The sequence below is a fragment of the Tachysurus vachellii genome, chromosome 1, assembly GCF_030014155.1.
Source record: "Tachysurus vachellii isolate PV-2020 chromosome 1, HZAU_Pvac_v1, whole genome shotgun sequence".
Taxonomy (NCBI): Eukaryota; Metazoa; Chordata; class Actinopteri; order Siluriformes; family Bagridae; genus Tachysurus; species Tachysurus vachellii.
The window spans coordinates 37,636,822-37,656,761 of NC_083460.1; the positions used below are offsets into that span (position 1 = coordinate 37,636,822).

General features: G+C 39.6%; 2 protein-coding genes across 2 annotated transcripts; one reads left to right on the forward strand and one right to left on the reverse strand.

The window, feature by feature from the left end:
• The first annotated feature begins 201 nt into the window (after positions 1-201).
• ccnd1 (cyclin D1) lies at positions 202-7,836 on the forward strand. Its single transcript, XM_060886270.1, has 5 exons — positions 202-751; positions 2,130-2,345; positions 2,731-2,890; positions 4,262-4,410; positions 4,509-7,836. The coding sequence occupies exons 1-5, from the start codon at positions 554-556 to the stop codon at positions 4,662-4,664; spliced, it is 879 nt and encodes a 292-aa protein (XP_060742253.1). The 5' UTR covers positions 202-553; the 3' UTR covers positions 4,665-7,836.
• A 7,639-nt stretch (positions 7,837-15,475) lies between these two features.
• lto1 (LTO1 maturation factor of ABCE1) lies at positions 15,476-18,090 on the reverse strand. Its single transcript, XM_060865319.1, has 5 exons — positions 17,913-18,090; positions 16,903-17,008; positions 16,762-16,832; positions 16,522-16,639; positions 15,476-16,021 (listed from the first exon to the last, which is right to left on the reverse strand). The coding sequence occupies exons 1-5, from the start codon at positions 17,975-17,977 to the stop codon at positions 15,950-15,952; spliced, it is 432 nt and encodes a 143-aa protein (XP_060721302.1). The 5' UTR covers positions 17,978-18,090; the 3' UTR covers positions 15,476-15,949.
• Between the last annotated feature and the right edge of the window lie 1,850 nt (positions 18,091-19,940).

A 19,940-nucleotide genomic window follows, 5' to 3' on the forward strand; every position in this document is an offset into this window, starting at 1 on the left:
ACGAATATACCGATTTAGTCTTCTATACCGCCCCCTACCAATTCTTTACCAATGCACATGTTCACACCACTAAACAGGCTTTTTACCCACATCATTTAGGAAAAAGCCCCCTCGCTCCTCCTCTGTTGCCTACCCCCCGTTTTCACCCCCACAGCCGTTCGCCACCCGGGGGTAAAGGACCTCCCATTTCCAGACTGGCAGCAATAGGAAGAGCCGCAGAAAAAGTCATTTAAGAATTATCTTTTCTACGCTCAAGCAGACAGCCACTCTCTCTCTCTCTCCCTCTCTCTCTCTCTCTCTCTCTCACTCACACAGCCCGCTGCTGTCGCTTTGATCTTCCCTTAACAACAGTGCACGTCACAAGGCTGCATCGCACAGAAAGGGAGTTTTGTCAGGCGGAACGCGGCGCGAGACTTGTTCAGTGGCTTGCAAGCAGCAGAGAGGGCGAGAGCGGCATCAGCACAAACCTCCATCCTTGCCGAAAAAAAAGACGACTTTTTCCACCTCTTTACTCAACTTTTTCTTCCTCCGTGCCAAAGTCAGCGCCGAAGCCATGGAGCACCAGCTGTTCTGCTGCGAGGTGGATACCATAAGAAGAGCTTACCACGACGCCAACTTGTTGAATGATCGAGTTTTACAGACAATGCTCAAAGCGGAGGAAAACTACCTCCCCTCGCCCAATTATTTCAAATGCGTGCAGAAAGAAATTGTACCCAAAATGAGGAAAATCGTCGCCACATGGATGCTAGAGGTTTGTATAGCCCGACATTTAATATTACACAACTTTGTCTCAAGATGATTGTCCCTTATGCTCTTTGGACCCGATCTCCTAATGCAGGCCCATTAGTAACAGGGATATTATTTTTTTTAAAAAAAACATTCTCTCTAATCATCTTCCCACTATTCGATTTCAACGCTGTGTGCATTCTTGAATGTTTTGCTTTTTTAAAAAAAAAAATCTGCCTTACGAAAGTATTATTCCTCTCACTACAGGGGATTGATGTCGTGTCCCTTTAAACATAACCACTGAATTGTATAGAATTCCTTTAACTTTGTTCGGTTCGTTTGGTTTTAAACCAAAGTAAGGTGAAATGTAGTTTACACGAATTTATTTCAATTTAATATCAATGTACACGTATGCAATCCCACTCGTGCCAGTAGCCTATTATGCGCCATCTTTGCTGTCGTGTGGAGAAGTTGTTTTAATACCTTAAAAATACAGAAAAAGCCTAAACTTTGACATTTCTCACATATTGTTGTTCATCCTGAGACCTTTAAGTCATATGTATAAGTTAGTGTCGGTTCCTGGAAGTAGTCTTTATAATTATACGTTAAAACTTTTGTTTCATTTCTCAATGCCTCATGCACAACGTCCCTGAAGGTCGGATAAATAAATAAGATATTTATTTTGTTTCTGACGAAAAAATCTTGATATAAATATTCGGATTATGATCCTCATCGGTTATCCTGGATTTACATGTGCTTTATGTGTGATTTTGCCCACTAGAATAATTTATATTAATTTTTGAAATGTGTGCGGGGTGTAAATGCGGTATGCTCCGCATCATTGCGGACACCTTGCGAAATTAAATTAATTTCACTTACTTTTCGTTACCAAATTCAACATATTATTGCTGTAGCCGATAGAATATATGTAGCTGGACATTGTCGTGTAACTTAAAAGCGCCGAAACAATTTTATTATATTTTTAAATATTTTTTGAAAAGATGACGAACTAGAAATTGCTTCCGCGAGCCTGGAGCCGGACGCCACCTTTGTGCATTAGGAAGCAACGACCGCTAGCATCTATTGCTAACTTCAACTTATGTACTGTCACTGTAAACACTGAACAGATCGATCGATTTAATAAATACTTTGCACCATATTACGTTTGTTAATCAATCATTTGATTGCATTTATTTAACAAGCATACACTGCTTCACATCATATTCAAAAAGAGACATAACTCGATTTTTTTTTTCAGTTTAGGCTGAATGCATGAAAAAAGTTGTTGATCTTGATATATTTCCGGCTCTTTTCAAGTTGAAAATAACATTTATTTAGCTGCTATACAGTCTGTTCTCTCGTATGCTTCAAGTACCGTATTCTTATAATACGTTTCTTACCAGGTGTGTGAAGAACAGAAATGTGAAGAGGAGGTTTTCCCTTTGGCCATGAATTACTTGGACAGGTTTCTGTCTGTCGAACACACTAAAAAGACGCGACTGCAGCTGCTGGGAGCCGCCTGCATGTTCTTGGCCTCCAAAATGAAGGAAACGGTGCCATTAACAGCTGAGAAGCTTTGCATATACACGGATAACTCCATACGCCCCTGCGAACTATTGGTAATTACCTATTAATGTATTGTTGATCAGGTAATTCGGTCGTCTGTCAGTTTGGATCACTTTGTAATTGTGTGCAGATTGTGTCTGTAATGACTTAGTTTGCAAGAAGGACAAGTAATTCAGTCCATGCAGACATTGCATGTCATTCTTCATTTTGGTGCTTAACACTTTTCTTTGACACCTACAAAGCAAATCGTTGTACTTTGCAATTGGCCCTAAACTGAGTAGCTTGAGTCAAGAACAGATAAAGCCATTTGAGGAAGGACACCATCTAGAGGCCAATGATAGTATTCTATATGTATATATATATAAAAATAAGTACTTTTCTAGAAACATTTGAGACACTTTATCTCAAAAACCACACGCTTTCCTGTCTTCCTCACAGCAAATGGAGCTACTTGTACTGAATAAGCTGAAGTGGGATCTAGCCTCTGTGACGCCACATGACTTCATTGAACATTTTCTCACCAAACTGCCCATTCACCAGAGCACCAAGCAGATTCTGCGCAAACACGCACAGACATTTGTTGCTCTCTGCGCAACAGGTATGCACCTTATTACTTTCCTTTTGATCTGTTTAGATTTGTGGTGTTTTGACATGACCAAGAAGTCTATTCTTTATTACAAAACACTTGCAAGAATGTACATGGGGTGTTTAGAGACATTGTTTCGGTTTTCCTGTTCAATTTGCAATCAGAAAGCATTTTTATTGGGATGGAAAGAACTGCCCTAATTCCTCATGCAGAGGTATTATAAACTGACGTGAGCGTCTGCGAGTGAGAGGATGTCTGTTTCCTTTTGTGGTGATTGCTGTGTCTGCACCATGCCTCTGCAGAGGCCCAAGAGCTTCTCAGCAGCAGCTTGCTAATGCACAGTCTCTGAACATTTGACAAAAAAAAAAGAGGAAGCTATCTGGTACTTCTTTGTGAATTACAGGAGATATACAACATGCTGTGGAGCTGAGTTATGTTGTAGAAGTGAGTGGAGCATGCATCTGCTTTTTGCATTAGGGTGTAACTCTTCCCCTAAAAGATCTTTTTTTTTGTTTGTGACATGCGGAACCCCATCAGTCTCTATTGTTATGTAATCTATTGCATTCAGCTCATGGTCAGTTTATCGTCTGTCTGAAATAGCCTTTAGTGTCTCAGGAAGGAATCTCTCCGCTTTAGGCCTTTCATTCTTTCTTTGTCCTTCTTTTGACATGGTGGGTATCACTGCAGCTCACACCCCTTTTATGTTTATGACCTCAATTTCTTTTGGGAAGTGGCCTGGGATAGCAGCCAGGAAGATTGTGCTTGGGTGGGTAGTGAGGAAGGGGGCTAGCCATGGTCATGAATAGATTTTGCTGATGGCTCCTGTGCCTTTATGTTCAATTTGTCTTAACAGTTGCCCTCTCCTCACTGGGCTAGCAATGGTAGACTGCTACCTATGAGAGGGGCCGTTGTGCTGTGCTGCTGCACTCTCCATGTGTGGGCAGAACCCATAGTGAGTGAGTGAGTGAGAGAAGGAGAGAGAGGGGGAAAAGTCCCTACTTTGATTTATAATGTCTTCCCTCTCATGCAGGCGGTGTGGGAAGACGAGTTACCACTGAGCAAGCACTCACATTACAGCCACTTTAAGTAGAAGGGGAGTCGTTTTCTTGGGAACCAAACTGAACTTGAATATATAGGTCTATAAGCTCTGGGTGTGTTGCACCAAGATATATTTGTGTGTATGTGGTAATGGCTTGGTTTTACTGGAGAGTTTCTGTTTGATGGTAACAGAGTTAGAATATGGGTTTGGGAACTATCCTAAGACCTACAGCAAAGTACCCAACCCTACCTACCCCAACCCCCACCCCCCAAAAAAACAACAAACAACAACAACATTTGAGTCTTATCACCCTTACAAAATGGTGTTATTTATGTGATCTGCAGATGTCAATTTCATCGCCAGCCCTCCCTCAATGATCGCAGCAGGAAGCGTCGCTGCAGCCGTGCAGGGACTCTACTTGAAAGGTGCAGACAGTTCTTTATCCTCTCAGAACCTCACCAACTACCTGTCCCAAGTTATCAGGAGTGACCCTGTAAGTCCCACACATCCTTGCTGCTTTTTCACAAACAAAATGTATCTGTACCAAGTTTCAAACTAATACTGAAAAAATTCTTCTTGTTCCTTCTACAGGACTGTCTTCGATCGTGCCAAGAGCAGATCGAATCTCTGCTGGAGTCCAGTTTAAGGCAAGCACAGCAGCAAAGCATCTCCACAGAAAGCAAACGCGTGGAGGAGGACGTGGATCTCTCATGCACTCCTACAGATGTCAGGGACATTAACATCTGAGGGTGTCAGCCTTCATCTAGAGTCTTGTTTTTTCATTGGGGTAATGGGCTTTGACCAGTGTCTTCATGGGACTAGAGGGCACACAGCCCCCGCACCATTAAAGCCCACACTGACACCTCACCCAATCTAATCAGCCCCTCAGAGTGCCTTCACTGTTGCCCCAACAGTGGCACTCCCAGTGGCCTACACGATTGGGCTGTTGCTGGCCAGGACCACCAGAAGAGGACATGGGAAGGATATAAACCTTGATCATCCCTTCCGAGTTGCTTATTTCTCTCTTTTTCAAACCCTCTTCAAATAATTTGTCAAAAAAAGACAAAAATGTATAGCTAATCTAGGATTTTTTAAATTGCAACAGCTGCATATATTATTTATGTAGTTGGTACTTGTCTAATGCACAGACAAGGAAATAGGTTGGTAATTTTATTTCAAGTGTATCAGTAACCATTATTTGAAAGAGAAGAGGCATTATTTTTGTTTCTTTTTATCTCTTTCTTTTAGCTAGTATAATGTCACACATGCTAACAGTCACCCAAGACATTTTTTTTTGCAGTCTAGGCATGTGTATGTATCCCTGCTTGCTTATGCGTTTAGTCACTTTATTCTATTGTCTAGACTTTTAAAATCCCTAACATGTTTCTTTTTCTTTCAAAATGGCTTGTGTAACCCTAGTATATTTTGTTAAGCATGTGCTATTCTATGTTATGATTTAGAGGCCTGTGGATTGCCAAAGCTAAGGCTTTAACTTAACACCAGACAAAACCATTTCCTCCACCCCCACCCCATTTTTGTTTGTTTGTGTGATTGTCCTCACTGCCAATGCCATCACTGGTTGTGACACAATAAGCTTCTCTCCTACCCGCTTCCTATGTTACATTCGCAGTGCAATCCACAGTCTACTTTCTGTTTAGATTTAGGTATTATTATCTAAAACCATTCCATAAAAAAAAGCACTTTCAGTCCGTCTTGTAAGGCTGACTTATGAAAAAACCCACATTTGTAAAACAAAACTGAAAAAAAAAACATGGAATGGAGTAGGATTTGATGGCAGGATTTTTTTCCTGTCTGCAGCATGGAGCAGGTCTCTTTATTGTGTTATAGGCTAGAGAAAGAGAGAGAAACTGAGAGTTGGAAAATAAATGGATTCTCAGAATAGTAGAGGAACATTACAGCAACGTCACCATCCTACTGGCTGAGATGGATGCTGGAGAACATTGAGGTGCAATCTCAATGAACAACCCACGCAAGCCTGCCACCATTCAGCACCAGGCCCATTGATGCATAAAACACTAAAGTAGAAAAAACAAAGCTTTTTACAAAGATTCAGAACTATTTATTTTGTTCTATCCCCACCTCGTATAAGGCCAGTATGGAACATGACAACAGGATGCCCGAGTTTTGAAGTGTGCTCAACGCACGAATGTTTGCTACCTTGTGTGAAATGTTGTTTTTTTTTGGAAGATCAGAGAAGCGCCATAGTTATTGTTCAGAGCCAACAAACTCTGGATGAGCGAGAGGAAAAAAAAACAGAATTACAAGAGAAAACAAAGTGCTGTGGCCTCTACAAGATTTTGCACAAACCCCAAAATGTAATGTCCACTCTTAAATCTCTGTGGAGGAGAAAACAGGGACAAAGACAGATGTTAGAGGTGGAAGAGCAAGACGTTAAAAAGGGGGTGACGCCTGGACATCAGAAAGTAACTGCAGAACTAAACTAAGGTGTTTGTACAATGAGAAAAGAAGAGAACACGGGAGAACACACTCCTCATATTTAGCTGCTATGGTGGGATTTCCGGCAAGTATGAAACTCTGAACGAAAAAAAAAGAAAAAAAAAAGGAAAAGACATGCTTTGTTCTCTTGTCTTGTTTTGCTGCTATTTTTGGTTTTGTCTATGTATAATGTCAATATACTGCCATAGGTTTTTAATTTTCTCATAGAAAATTATGATATTGACATCTGTTTCTTTTGGTAGTTTTTTATGTGATCAGTTTTTATTAATGTGATTTCTGCGCTATTCCAAAAAAAAAATGAGGAAAAAAGAAAAAAAAGACAAATGTTCCTGTTTTACCCACAATACCTCAACCAGTCATGATTTAGTAATGATGATTTTTTTTTTTTTCCTCAGTTCTGTGTTTTGTTTTACTTCATTATTCAATGTCTGCTGGTCCGGTAATTGGACACCCATTATACATTACATTCTCCTTCTGGGTCCTGATATAAGCAAAAAAAAAAAAAAGAGTGAGAGAGAGAGAGAGAGAGAGAGCGCATTAAATGAAATTGGTGCCATAAAGTTTTTAACTGTTTCATTAAAAGAGACTTGTATGCCCCTGCTTTTAGGCCACTTGTGGCCCGGTCTAAATGTATTTATGAAGCTTTTGTTCAAATTGAAAGCAGATATGAATTTGTGAATTTTACAAAGCCATAGTATTGTAGTAATTTAACATGGCTCCCAGGTCAGAAGCTGGATATGTTGCTTTGAACACAGGAAGCTTGGCATGTTAACATCACATATGTCAATATCACAATAAATGGCATGTAGATGCAACCAGCAGTACTTCTCATCCTTTTTCACATTTCTTTCATGGGATATTTCCAAAATTGTAAAATGCTTTTGTTTTAAACATCAGGCATTGATTTTTGCTTCCCCCCTTTTCCCCCATTGATTTCCCTTTTAGCCATAGACATGGTGCTGCTATGAGTTCTGCATTGTGACTGGAGATAATTCTTTTATATATAAAGAGGTGCAGCTTGGAGTTATAGGGTCAGCTACTGGCTAACCCAGGACCCAGGGGGACAAAACCACACACTATCCTCTGTATAGTATCAGGAATGTTTGTTACCTCAAGACAAAAAAGTATAATGAGCTGTGTGTTCTGCAAGCCAAGACATAAAGATTTTTAAATGAATAAATAATTGTAAAATAAAAGATGAGCTGGTGTGGAGGCATGCACCCATGTTTTTCTTTTGAATGTGCACGGAGAGATAGCGACTCAGACAACGTCAGAGAAGTTATCACATCCGTCTTTCCCCAAAACCCTGAAAAGCTTGGCTTTGTGTCTTGTAAATGAGAGCAGATGCTCTTTTTAGCTTTTGTAGTCTTGAATGGTGTTAATCAAGGAACACTCTAGTAGATGTGGTGATGAACCAGAAATAAAATGTCACTTCATCAAACTTTGTTTTCTTTTCTTTCTTTGCTGGTCCGAAATGCACAATCTTTACTTGCAGAACCGTTCTAGACATTATGTTAGCTAGAATTAAAGCTTCGAAACCAACTGTCTGTTTTCTCTCCTTAGCAGCAGCCAAGAAGTACTTTTACTACTTGTATTATCTATTCAATAATAGGGAAAAACTGCAAGGTGGTGTGATGTTGCCTGATACAAATACATTGGTTATTTTTCCAATGACATCATGTCCTGAAGGTTTTATTCCTCTTAGACCTCAGCAATTTGCCACTAAAGGAAACACAGTGGTTATGTTTAACTATTATATAAATTAAAAAAGTTTCTGCTACCACTTAAACATTACAGCAGTAATAAACAGTAATTCCATGAATCTCTTCTCTCATTTGATGTTAGTTTGAGATAAAATAACTATTAAATCTGATATTAACCAAGGAGCTGGAAAGAGTAAAGACTTTACCATGTTGAAAACTTTAACCTTACCTCTGACTGTTACAAGGCACTGACACTGGAGACTCCTTTCATAAACATTACCCAAACTTCTGTCCAAACAGTGTCACGAATTTAACAACACTGTGCTCTAAATATTTGTATCTTTTAAGAGATTTTCAGAATGCCAGAAAAAATATTACGTACGTTATGATAGCGTTACAATATGTTACAATAGTACGTTACAATATGTCCCTATCGGAAAAGAGTTACTAGTTGAACACCAGCCTTTTAAAGAAAACCTGAACATTGTTTTACTTTGGGAGCAGGGATCTATATTATACACTCACTCACTCATTTTCTACCGCTTATCCGAACTACCTCGGGGAGCCTGTGCCTATCTCAGGCGTCATCGGGCATCAAGGCAGGATACACCCTGGACGGAGTGCCAACCCATCGCAGGGCACACACTCATTCACTCACGCAATCACACACTACGGACAATTTTCCAGAGATGCCAATCAACCTACCATGCATGTCTTTGGACCGGGGGAGGAAACCGGAGTACCCGGAGGAAACCCCTGAGGCACGGGGAGAACATGCAAACTCCACACACACAAGGCGGAGGCGGGAATCGAACCTCCAACCCTGGAGGTGTGAGGCGAACGTGCTAACCACTAAGCCACCGTGCCCACTCTATATTATACAATTAAAAGTATTTTTAATTGAAATGCAACAGATCATTTATATCCTCTGATTTATGACATATACCTTCATCAGCCAAGTTCAATAATAAATTGTATCTTCCATTACCATTCTATTCAATGTTTTAATATTTTCTAGGATATTAACCCATTTTGGACATGAGCTATAAAGGTCCAAGTCCATATAGAAAGTTCTGATCCACTCTTTCTCAGAACCTCAAATTGCTCTTGATTACTACCAATAAATGACTATCAAAAGTACACGTTCATAAACCCTACATGTACATAAAGAGGAGCTCAGATATTTGTCCATTCACGGCACTAAACAACGTCTATTGTTTAGCCCGTGTCCTTGATTTACTGAAAAAAAAAATATCAAAGGAGAACAACTCTGACTATTTCACACACTCTTCCTTCTGACTAAGGACTGTGATAATGCTGTGTCTTTGGCACTTGGCATCCTTGTGTTTGCGGTTTTTGGAAGATAGAGCAACATTTCTTCCCACACTCTAGCAAAGGCGTAGCGAAAGGCTTGCCCGAACGTGTGACTTCCACAGCACGAGTGACTGTACATCTTCCAGCCTGGCGCCTGTAGATTTGACTTCAACCCGAGCAGTCACAACAAAGCATCCATCTTCAGTGATGTGGTTTACCTGTGCTGAGAAAGGCCAGAGTAATAATAAAAAAATAATCCATATAAGATCTATTCCACAGAGCAACAATAGATGGAGGATGATTAGTAGTTTCTATGGACTTGGATTGAATCATGTACTGTAATCTGTTGGAGAAATTTATGGAGCAGGATTTCCTAAGGTGTTTTCCAGAAGCTAGGGCACCGGACATACTGTAGCAGGTAATCTTACGGTCCTAGGAAAGCATAGGTTATACTGTACGCCTCTGGAAGGTGCTGCTCTCATTTCTTGCAGCATACAGTAGCACATTTTAATAACAGGCCTAGTTGTTAGGTGACAATCAAGAGCCATAGTCAGGGAGAAGACAAGCACGCTAATCAGATTGTCTGCTAGCTGCAATGAGTCATCACCCAGGGTTCACAATATAGAAACTTTGTCTGTTTCCCGAGCTAAACATAAATGAATAAACGTATTATCCATATTAGAATAAATTTGATCACAGTGAATGCACAGCCAGCACCTTTGAAACGCAGCTAGGACTGTTACATATAAGATGTCTTGCATCTAAAGCACTTGTAAATGAATTGATTACTGATCAGAACTTCAGTCAGCACTTATGTGCTTTCTTTTAGCCTTCGTTCACCAGTCCCCCTCCCCATCTTCATGCCCTTAGCATTGGTTATGTGCCTAAATCTTTTAAACAAGCTGCTATGTCCAAGATCCTAGAACAGGTTGTAGCACAGTAGTTATGCTCATATGTACATAGGAATAACATTCATGAAATGTATCAGACTTAGGCCTCATAATAGCACAGAGATAGCACTGGTTAAAGTGGTAAATGACCTGCCACTGGCATGACCACTGCTGTGCCTCCATGCTGGTTTTACTTGATCTTACTGCAGCTTTTGACACCATTGACCATGCTATTCTACTTAATAGGTTGTTGATGTTAAGGGGACAGCCCTCTACTGGCTCGGGTCTTTTTTGACTGATCTCTATCGGTTTGTAGATATTTAAGCATACTGAGTTTATGTTCGGTGTTCACAAGGCCAATTGTTTTTCTCTTTACATAAGCTACCCCTTGGTGGAACTATTGTAAACATGGTATTAGCTTTCACTGTTATGCTGATGACACTATATATTTTAGGTAAGTCAGATTAGACACACCAGATTATTAAGGTTGAAGAATGTATAAAGGACATTAGAGAGTGGATGCTTACTAACTTTATCCTGCTTAACTCAGAAGTCCTTGTACATTTACATTTACATTTACAGCATTTGGCAGACGCCCTTATCCAGAGCGACGTACATAAGTGCTTAAATCTCTAACATTGAATACATTAATGCTGGCTCACTAAGTTACATACTTAAGATACCATGAGTTTAAAACATTTGTTCAAAGTTACAATGAAAGTGTCAAAGGTGTGTTTTTTTTTTTTTTTTTTTAAATGCAAAAGATAATGAAAGAAGTGCTAGTTGAAGTGTTTCCTGAATAAGTAGGTCTTCAAGCTAGGACCACAAGCATCCAGAAGTAAGCTTTATGTTTACAGAGTAACTCTGGATGGTCTTTCTGTTTCATTATGTGCCCTCTTAGAAAGATTGCTAAGATAAGAAAAATGATATCACTGCATGATACAGAAACACTAGTTCATGCTCTCCAGGTTGGATTACTGTAACACTTTACTGTCTGGATGTTCCAGTAGGAGCACAAACAAGCACCAATTAGTCCAGAAAACAGCAGCTAACTAAAGGCATAAGTAGAACCAGAAGATATACAGACATCACCCCTATCTTATCCACACTACATCAGCTCCCAGACAAATTTCACATTGATTATAAAATACTATTACTGACTATTACTGAATGGTCTTGCACCACAGTACCTGAGTGATCTTTTGTTTTATTTTTATGATCCACCATGCCTACTTTGATCAAAAGATGCAGGCTGGTTTTTGGTAGTGCATCAAGTAGTGCAGGCCACAGCAGGAGGCAGCGCTTCACAGAGCCCCATAGTTATGGGACAGCCTTCCAATTAGTGTTCAGGACTCAGAAACAGTCTCAGTGTTTAAGTCCAGGTTGAAAACACATTTGTTTAGTCTATCTTTTTATGAATAGTTTTCCTTAGGTAAAGGAGCAGACCTGGAGGGTTCAAGGGCAAAGTGTTTGGTGAAATGGGATGTTTGGATGCTGTCGCCTTACCACACTCGCAAGTCTCTCAGGTTTGCTGAAGCCCCCATGTCCGTGTTACCTTCTGACTCCCCTTTTCGTTATGCTGTCAAGACTAGTTTTGCAAGAGCACATAATGTACATTGTCTTTAACATCACATGGTTAAAAGCATACGTAATATTTTTCTCTCTCACTGCTATACATGCCACTCACAGTGATCTGAGTTCCCAGAGTGACCGCTGCTTCTTTCCAGACCTACCTGGTCCATCCTGATGCCCTACCCCTACCCCATCACTTGGTGGTGCACTCTGCTGGGGATAGATCTGAATGGATAGCCCATGCCCCATGGGATTGCTGTGGGTAGAACGACTTGGATACAATCATACATGACTTGCCATTACGTCATTCAGCTTTGTGCTCGGGTCTTCATCGGTAAACATTTGAAGACTTCGGCCAGAGAAGAATTAGTATTAAGTCTGTGATGAACTTTCAAATTGCATTGACCTATTAGTTTCCCAGGAGCTCTTGGTTGCACAATTCCACTTGAATACAAACGGTTGTAGAAAGGTAGCCTGCTCCTCTCAAGGTTTCTTCCTCATATCATCTCAGAAAGTGTTTCCTTGCCACCGTTACTTCACGCTTGCGCATTAGTGATAAATGTTAGAGATTAATAGTAGCTTAATTTGAAACTTTCGATACTTTAAACTTTCAATAAGAATTACTCGTTGCTTTAACCATCTCCACGTAAGGTCAACGATGCAGCGGCACTTTAGTCTTTTAATCTGTTCAGCTTCAAAAGACGCAGTTCCTAATCTGTACAGTCTGCTTAAACAGATGTGCTTCCATAGCTTTAAATTTTATGCTAATACCACAATCACTGCTTTTGCTCCTGTCATCTCTGAGATCGCTAACTAGCCAAGCCGAATATCTGCAGTAACTCACAACTGAGTCATTTTGCTGCATTGCATTTTGGGACTTTGAGCCCAATGTTTGCACAAACATCTCTCAGTTGGATTTCTCATTAATATAACATTGAATATAGCTGGTAAATAATGGGTGAGAAAAACAGCTGTTCTTTTACTTTTAGGAGCAACCTGAGAGATCAAAAATATTCAATATAAGCACATTCATGAATTTCAGAGTGGATGTGTCATTTAATGATGGGTAATCATTAATAAGCAACTATTTAAAGCTCAAAAAAAATAATTAAACCAAGAGTTGACCAACTGCATTTCGTACATGAATTACGTACCTACCTAGAACTTTTTTCTGTGCTGTGAATAGGAATTGCACATTTTATCGTCCACATCATGAACTATGCAGGCAAGCAAGTGGCTTAATGCTGAGATTGGAGCTTGCGCGTGTGTCTATGTGTGTGTGTGTGTGTGTGTGTGTATGTGTGTGTGCGCGCAAGGGTGGGGGGTATGAGGCACTGAGAAGAAAAAAAAAGGGGAGATACTATGCCACCATTCAGCCAGGGGCCTTTTTTTCTAGAGTGCCCGCCGGTTGCATTTGTCACGTCCTCCTTTCATGTCACCACTCGCCACCTGCTCCTGAAATTCCTGAACATTTTCTGAAACCTTCCAGCGTCCTCCTTCATTTGCTCGGCCTTGCTCCCTTTCGCTGGCCCCAGCCACTCTGCTTGGCCAGCTGAAAGAAACCAAAGAAACATCGTTCCTCAAGCTTTCTTTTAGCCTTCGTTCACCAGCCCCCCTCCCCATCTTCATGTTCTACTGTGCTGCATTCAGAATGAGTCAGACACATAGAAACTTCTAGTACAGATCTATATATAATGTTTAACATGAGCATCGTAATGAAAAGGTCCAGTTTTTAGTTTGAATAAACATCTATTATTTTGAGCCAATTTCTAAAACTGCTGCACACACACTTCTTAAAGCACATCTGTTTACAGAAGGCCATCACATAAATCTCTATATTCCATCCAGACAAAGGCAGGTCACACTGGAGCGAGTTGTGATTGGAGGCCTTTAGGGAAGAGTGCGGTTTTATCTGTCATTGCTCTGAAGGTGCCGCCATCGGGCCCCGTGTTCACCTGCTGCTGCACAGAGCGCAGACCAGCTGCCACTTTCAGCACCACCCTCTCATTCTCTGCCAACCCGGCTGAATTCAGAGCTGCACCTCCGCCTCAAAGCGCCAGCAGAGTAGAACAAAAAAGAACGGCAGTGCGTTGCCCGGCCCCTGCCCTCATGTGCCGGCCCCAGCGTGGCATTGTTGCAGCCGACCGCTATCTGTCAGCAGACTTTTGCTGACCACCCGTGAAACGGCATTGAGAGACCCAGCGGAGGAATTTCATGGGGCCCGGGGTTGGTTAACCAAAACTAACAAAAGGTAACCGGGATTTAGGCCAAGAGCAGGTGTAAGCATTCGCATGATAAAAATCACACTCGTTCTCTGGGGAGAAAGGAGGTAACTAATGATCCAGCATGGCGGCACTTCTACTGAAATTCAAGACACCTTTGAAGCTTTTATGGCTGTATGCTTCAACAAAGGCTGAGGAGAGAAGGCAAATTCTCAAAGAAATTAAAATTATTATTCTAAAGTATATAAGGTTCAGCTCTTTATTGCAAAACCTCACAAAGCCCAAGACTACAGAAAGTAAAAGATTTTGTACAATGGATTTACCTGATGTTCAAACCTGGATTCATTCCAAATAAAGATGTGTATAAAAATTAACACTGATGTTATAAAGTTATCAGTATAATACAGTTCTCCACAGCACTGCTGAATACTCAAATCACACTCAGAAAAAGGTGTTGATTAATTTCCTATAACAGCAGCTGAGACAGTAGTTTTTTAGACATTTACCTTGTTCTGGTTATCATTTCTATATCATGTTTATTATTTATATAGTAATAGCTCAAACAGGGTCTTGGAAGTGCATGTAACTGTGTAAGTGTTGTGCCTGTGGTGAACTTACACTGACCTATTAGTTCCTCAGAAGCTCTTGGTTGCTTAATTCCACTCAACTACAAACTTTTGTAGAAATGACATTATTTTCATTATTCTGAGTCTGGTTCCTCTCAAGGTTTCTTCCTCATATCATCTCAGGGAGTTTTCCTTTGCCAGCATCACCTTAGGCTTGTTCATTAGAGACAAATGATTTAATTTTAAACTTTACACTTTTAAACTTTTTTCTGTTTCTATGCTTATGTAAAGCTGCTTTGAGAGAATATGTTATGATAATTGTTAAAAATACTATGAAAATCAATTGAATTCAAATTGTTGAAATGTTAAAGATTTCAGTAAGAAGTCTCTAGTTTCAGTGCTTTGTAACCATCACTGAAAGCTCAAGGTTTTTCAACAGGAGATGATCTTCAGTTTACAATTTTAGAAAGTTTTATTATCTAAGTGATAACATGAGCTAACTTGTTTCATGGGCATTCCACAACATTTACGGTACATTTAAATTTATAAAGAAAAAGTATGACGATCTGTAATAAATACAATATTTTGACTATTGGCAATCATTTGGTGCCAATCATGGCAGTCAGTTTTCTTTAACAATAATAAAATTCTTCAGGATGGTCAACATGACATGTGTTATGCCTTTCTTATGCAGATATTAAAAATGAATCTTACCTCAAATTCATTTTTGTATATCCCACAACTCTATTTATTTAGGCAGTTAGTTAGTTAGTTAGTTAATGAGAAGCAACACACATACATTTTTTACAAACATTTCTGTTTACTAAATTTTTAATTTCTCAAATTCTGAAGGAAATATTGTTGAAATATTGTATAATAGATGTTAATTTCAGTAATCAAGAATAAATGGGTAATATTCTAGTTCTGATTTGTTCCAGCAGATGGAGACATGCATCTGTTAACATCCGTTTTCTTCAACCTCACCACCAGATGGCGGTCACACGCAGGAAAATGCAAGCAGGAAGCCAAAGTCAACCAGCAACTGATCCCAGATCAGCACAAATTTACCTTCCCAAAATCCGAATCACCTGAATTATTTCTTGGTATTTTACTGCGTGTCACAAGAAAGCATTGACCACCATTAATTTACCAAAAACGTTCCCAAGCCTCGTCTCTGTGTATAATACACAACTGCACCGTGTCTCGCTTGTGCTCGTGGCTTGCTGGGAGTCGGAGCTGTCTCTCGAACCACACCGTACGAGGAGCAGGATTTGGCTCTGCAGTCTTTCAGAATGACATTCCTTCTGATCTGGACATATACTCTTGGAAGTCTGCAGCCACGCTGAGTAAAGAACACACCTATGACACAGAGGAATTTATTAATTGTGCAGATGTACATATTCTGTATTGTGTTTAGTTCAACTTCATCTAGGGGTGGACAACATCAACAGCTAGAGTCAAGGCATAAAGTCAAAGAAGCATTTAAATAGAATATAAAACACAAATTAACCAAAAAATATGCCGAATATAAAGTGTGTGGAAAAACTGAATCTCTGTGAGGTGTGATTGTGTGTAGCCACAGACTGTTTCCGCTATCCTGATTATTTTATCTGGTGATGAAAGGTCTAGCTGAAGACAAAGTCACACATTTCCCCCATTTTTTAAATAAAAGGCTTTCACTTGGAAAGTTAAGTGGAAATATTTAGTGAATTACAAGAAAAACTACCGATGTAACTGTAGGTATGTTCTCTCAAATATAATGCCAAATGTGAATGAAAAACTTATCCAGATATGTTGTCTGATATGCAAATTTGCATCAAATAAAAAAAATAAAAAAAAAAGAAGTGAAACAGCTCTACCTGTCTAAACTTGGACCTCACTCTTTCCATGTGTTCCTGGAGGCTCTCATTCTGTGGGTCATCATATGGAAACTTCTGGATCATCGCACCCAAAGACTCGACAGCTTTCAGTCGTTTTCTGGAAAAACAATCAGACTGTCTTTACTCTACATCCATACAGGACACATAGTTATCTGACCTAGACTAAATAGAATAAAGATGGACAGAATGATATATCCATGCAAATCCCAAACCTCCCACCTTGTTTTAACATCTTCAGTGTTTCGTAGGAGACATTGCCAAGTGAGTGCAAAGCCGTGATAAAAGGAAACCTAGAATTATAGACATCAGTTTAAAAAAAGGAAACGCACAAGTTATGGCGTATGATGTAATTATGCATACCTCAGCTGAGAGCTTAGCACCATGAAGCATACCATGGTTTCGGCCCTCGATCATTCCCTGCTGTGATCCTTCCTCAAATCCTTCACGGTACCCATCTATGTGGAACCTGTAGCCATCAGGAAAAAAAATTATATGCACCTCTTGGAGAGGAGTTTCTGTATTAACCAGGGTTTAATCAATGTGATTTAACCTTCTTCTGAGTCCTAAACATGTAGAATTTTACTGTGAATCACAAAAAATGATTAGAGATGATACAAGCTTTAAATATTTTTGTGGTGTAGTGGGTCACATAGCCATCTCACAGTTCAGGGCTTAATGGTTTCATCCTAAGCTCAGGTTACTGCTTGTGTGGAGTTTCTCTCCACGTGGGTTTCCTTCAGTTCTCTAGTTTCCTCCAAACTCCCAAAAACCTGTCTACAGACGTAGTGTGTGACCTGTGCATGAATGAGTGTGGAAATACGTGTGTGTGTGTGTGTGTGTGTGTGTGTGTGTGTGTGCATGATGCTCTGAGACTGGCATCAATTCCAGAGTGTGTGTTCCATCTCTTCATTCAGATAAACTAATGACACATAGAAATAAGTCTACATTAAGCTATATTGAGGTTTTTTTTTGTTTGTTTGATTTTTTTTTTAAAAAAAAAAACACTTACTTATGACCATAATAACCTTTATTTTTTATGAGGGTAAAGAATAGCCATAATAAAACTTTCATGACATTGACATGAAATTATTAAGGAAAGTAGTGAATCATTAGCATAATGTGGCTAAAGTTTTAGCGGCTAATTTGATTCGGGTGTTTAAATCAGCTCAAGTGTGTCTAATAAGCCAAATGCCTCAGTAGGTTATTTAAAGGATGTTTAAATAACAGCATTAAATTTAGTACAAAGAACAAAGATGGCATTTCTTTCCAGCTTTAGGCACATCTTCCACACAGCTAGCTGAGCTAAAATGATAAGGTACTGAATTGTAAATAATATTAGCTTGCTAGCATTGTAATAAAATCTTTTTTACCTGTCGTCTGCCATTAGAATTGAGTCAAACAAATCGTCTGTGACGTGATGAGAAACACCTGCCATTTTAATAGAACTGAGGTTCAGCAGATATTCAGATATATAACAGTTAAACTGATATATAAACTAAACAAGCTACTGGCTTCTGGAAGAACGACTTGTTCAAAACTGTTAGCGATTATCGCCACCTTGTGGAACGGAGCAACATCTCTGAATTAAATTGTTTTTAGTGTAAATTAAAGTTGCGACCGAGTCAATCATTTTAAATTGCACTGCAATGAATACTTTAGGCTTGTTTAGCGCCTGAAATTTTGGAGTCGACTCCGAATCGACTGCGACTCATGCGACTCAAGTTGATACGGGTGGAGTTGATTCCAAGAGTTGATTCCTTGAAAAAAATAGGCTAGACTTTTTTCTTGAAAAGTTACCAAACGACATAAATGATGTGTTGTTTAGTACAGGGAACAATATTAAGCATATTTATTTACTTTAGATGTTACTACTTTAGTTCAGGGAATATTAAATGAAAAACTTTATATGAATTCATTAAAAGTGAACGAGTTCTTTTCAGAATCAGAATCAGAATCCGGTTTATTGACCAAGTGTGTTGACACATACAATGAATTTGGTTCTAGCTGTTTGTGACTCTCAAAAATACAGACACAAATAACATTATACTATACAAGACAAGATAATACAGACTGTACAGGACAATACAGACATAAATAACACTATACCTTACAAGACAATATAATAGACATAAATAACACTAAACTATACAATACAAGATAATACAGACTGTACAAGACTGCAGATGTAATACAATATAAACAGTAAGAGTATTAAATACGAATACTGAATATATGACTGATCAGTTATGTACATAAAGTGTGAGAAGTGCATGGTAGTGCAAATAACAACATTGTGTAATATTATGCTTTTGTACAATATACAGCAGCAGTAGTGTGTGTAACATATACTGATGATGTGATTGACAGTCCTGATAATGCAGTACTTATAGATATGAAGCGGGGAAAATAATTATGGTGAGTTGTTAATCAGGGTGATTGGGGAAGGAAACTGTTCCTGTGTCTGGCAGTTTTGATAAACAAAGCTCTGTAGAAGGGAGGAGCTGAAAGAGGTTGTGTCCAGAGTGTGAAGGGTCAGTAGTGATTTTTCCTGCACAGTTTCTGGTTCTTGTATGGTACAAGTCCTGTGGGGTGGGCAGAGGGGCACCAGTTATATTTCCTGCTGTTTTTACTGTGTGTTGCAGTCTGTACCTGTCCTGTTTTGTTGCTGCTCCAAACCAGATGGTGATGGATGTGAACAGGACAGATTCAATGACTGCAGAGTAGAACTGCATCAACAGCTCCTGTGGCAGACCTTACGTCCTTAATTGACGTACAAATTGACGTATATCCTCTGCTGGGCCTTTTTGATGATGGAGTTTATGTTGCACTCCCATTTCAGGTCTTTGGAAATGGTAGTGCCCAGAAACTTAAAGGACTCCACAGATGACACAGGGCTGTGTTAACCCCATGAAACTGTAAAAACAAACAATAAATTGCAGTTTTGCGGCATACCACAATGTTAATTTCATTTTTTTGTTCAGCCTTTACAGAGAAATTTAAAATCTCACTATAAGACCCTATTTTTAAATTATGTGGCATGGCAGTAGTTATACTATGTTTCCACAAGAGGGAGCCATAACACAACCAAATGACGTGAAATATTGCCTAGTTCATTAGTAACAGGTTTGAAGCAGTGTCTGTATAGTCCACATTTAAATGCGAAGTTATTATTCATTCATTCATTCATTCATTCATCTTCTACCGCTTTTCCGAACTACCGAGCCTGTGCCTATCTCAGGCGTCATCGGGCATCAAGGCAGGATACACCCTGGACGGAGTGCCAACCCATCGCAGGGCACACACACACACACTCTCATTCACTCACGCACTCACACACTAGGGACAATTTTCCAGAGATGCCAATCAACCTACCATGCATGTCTTTGGACCGGGGGAGG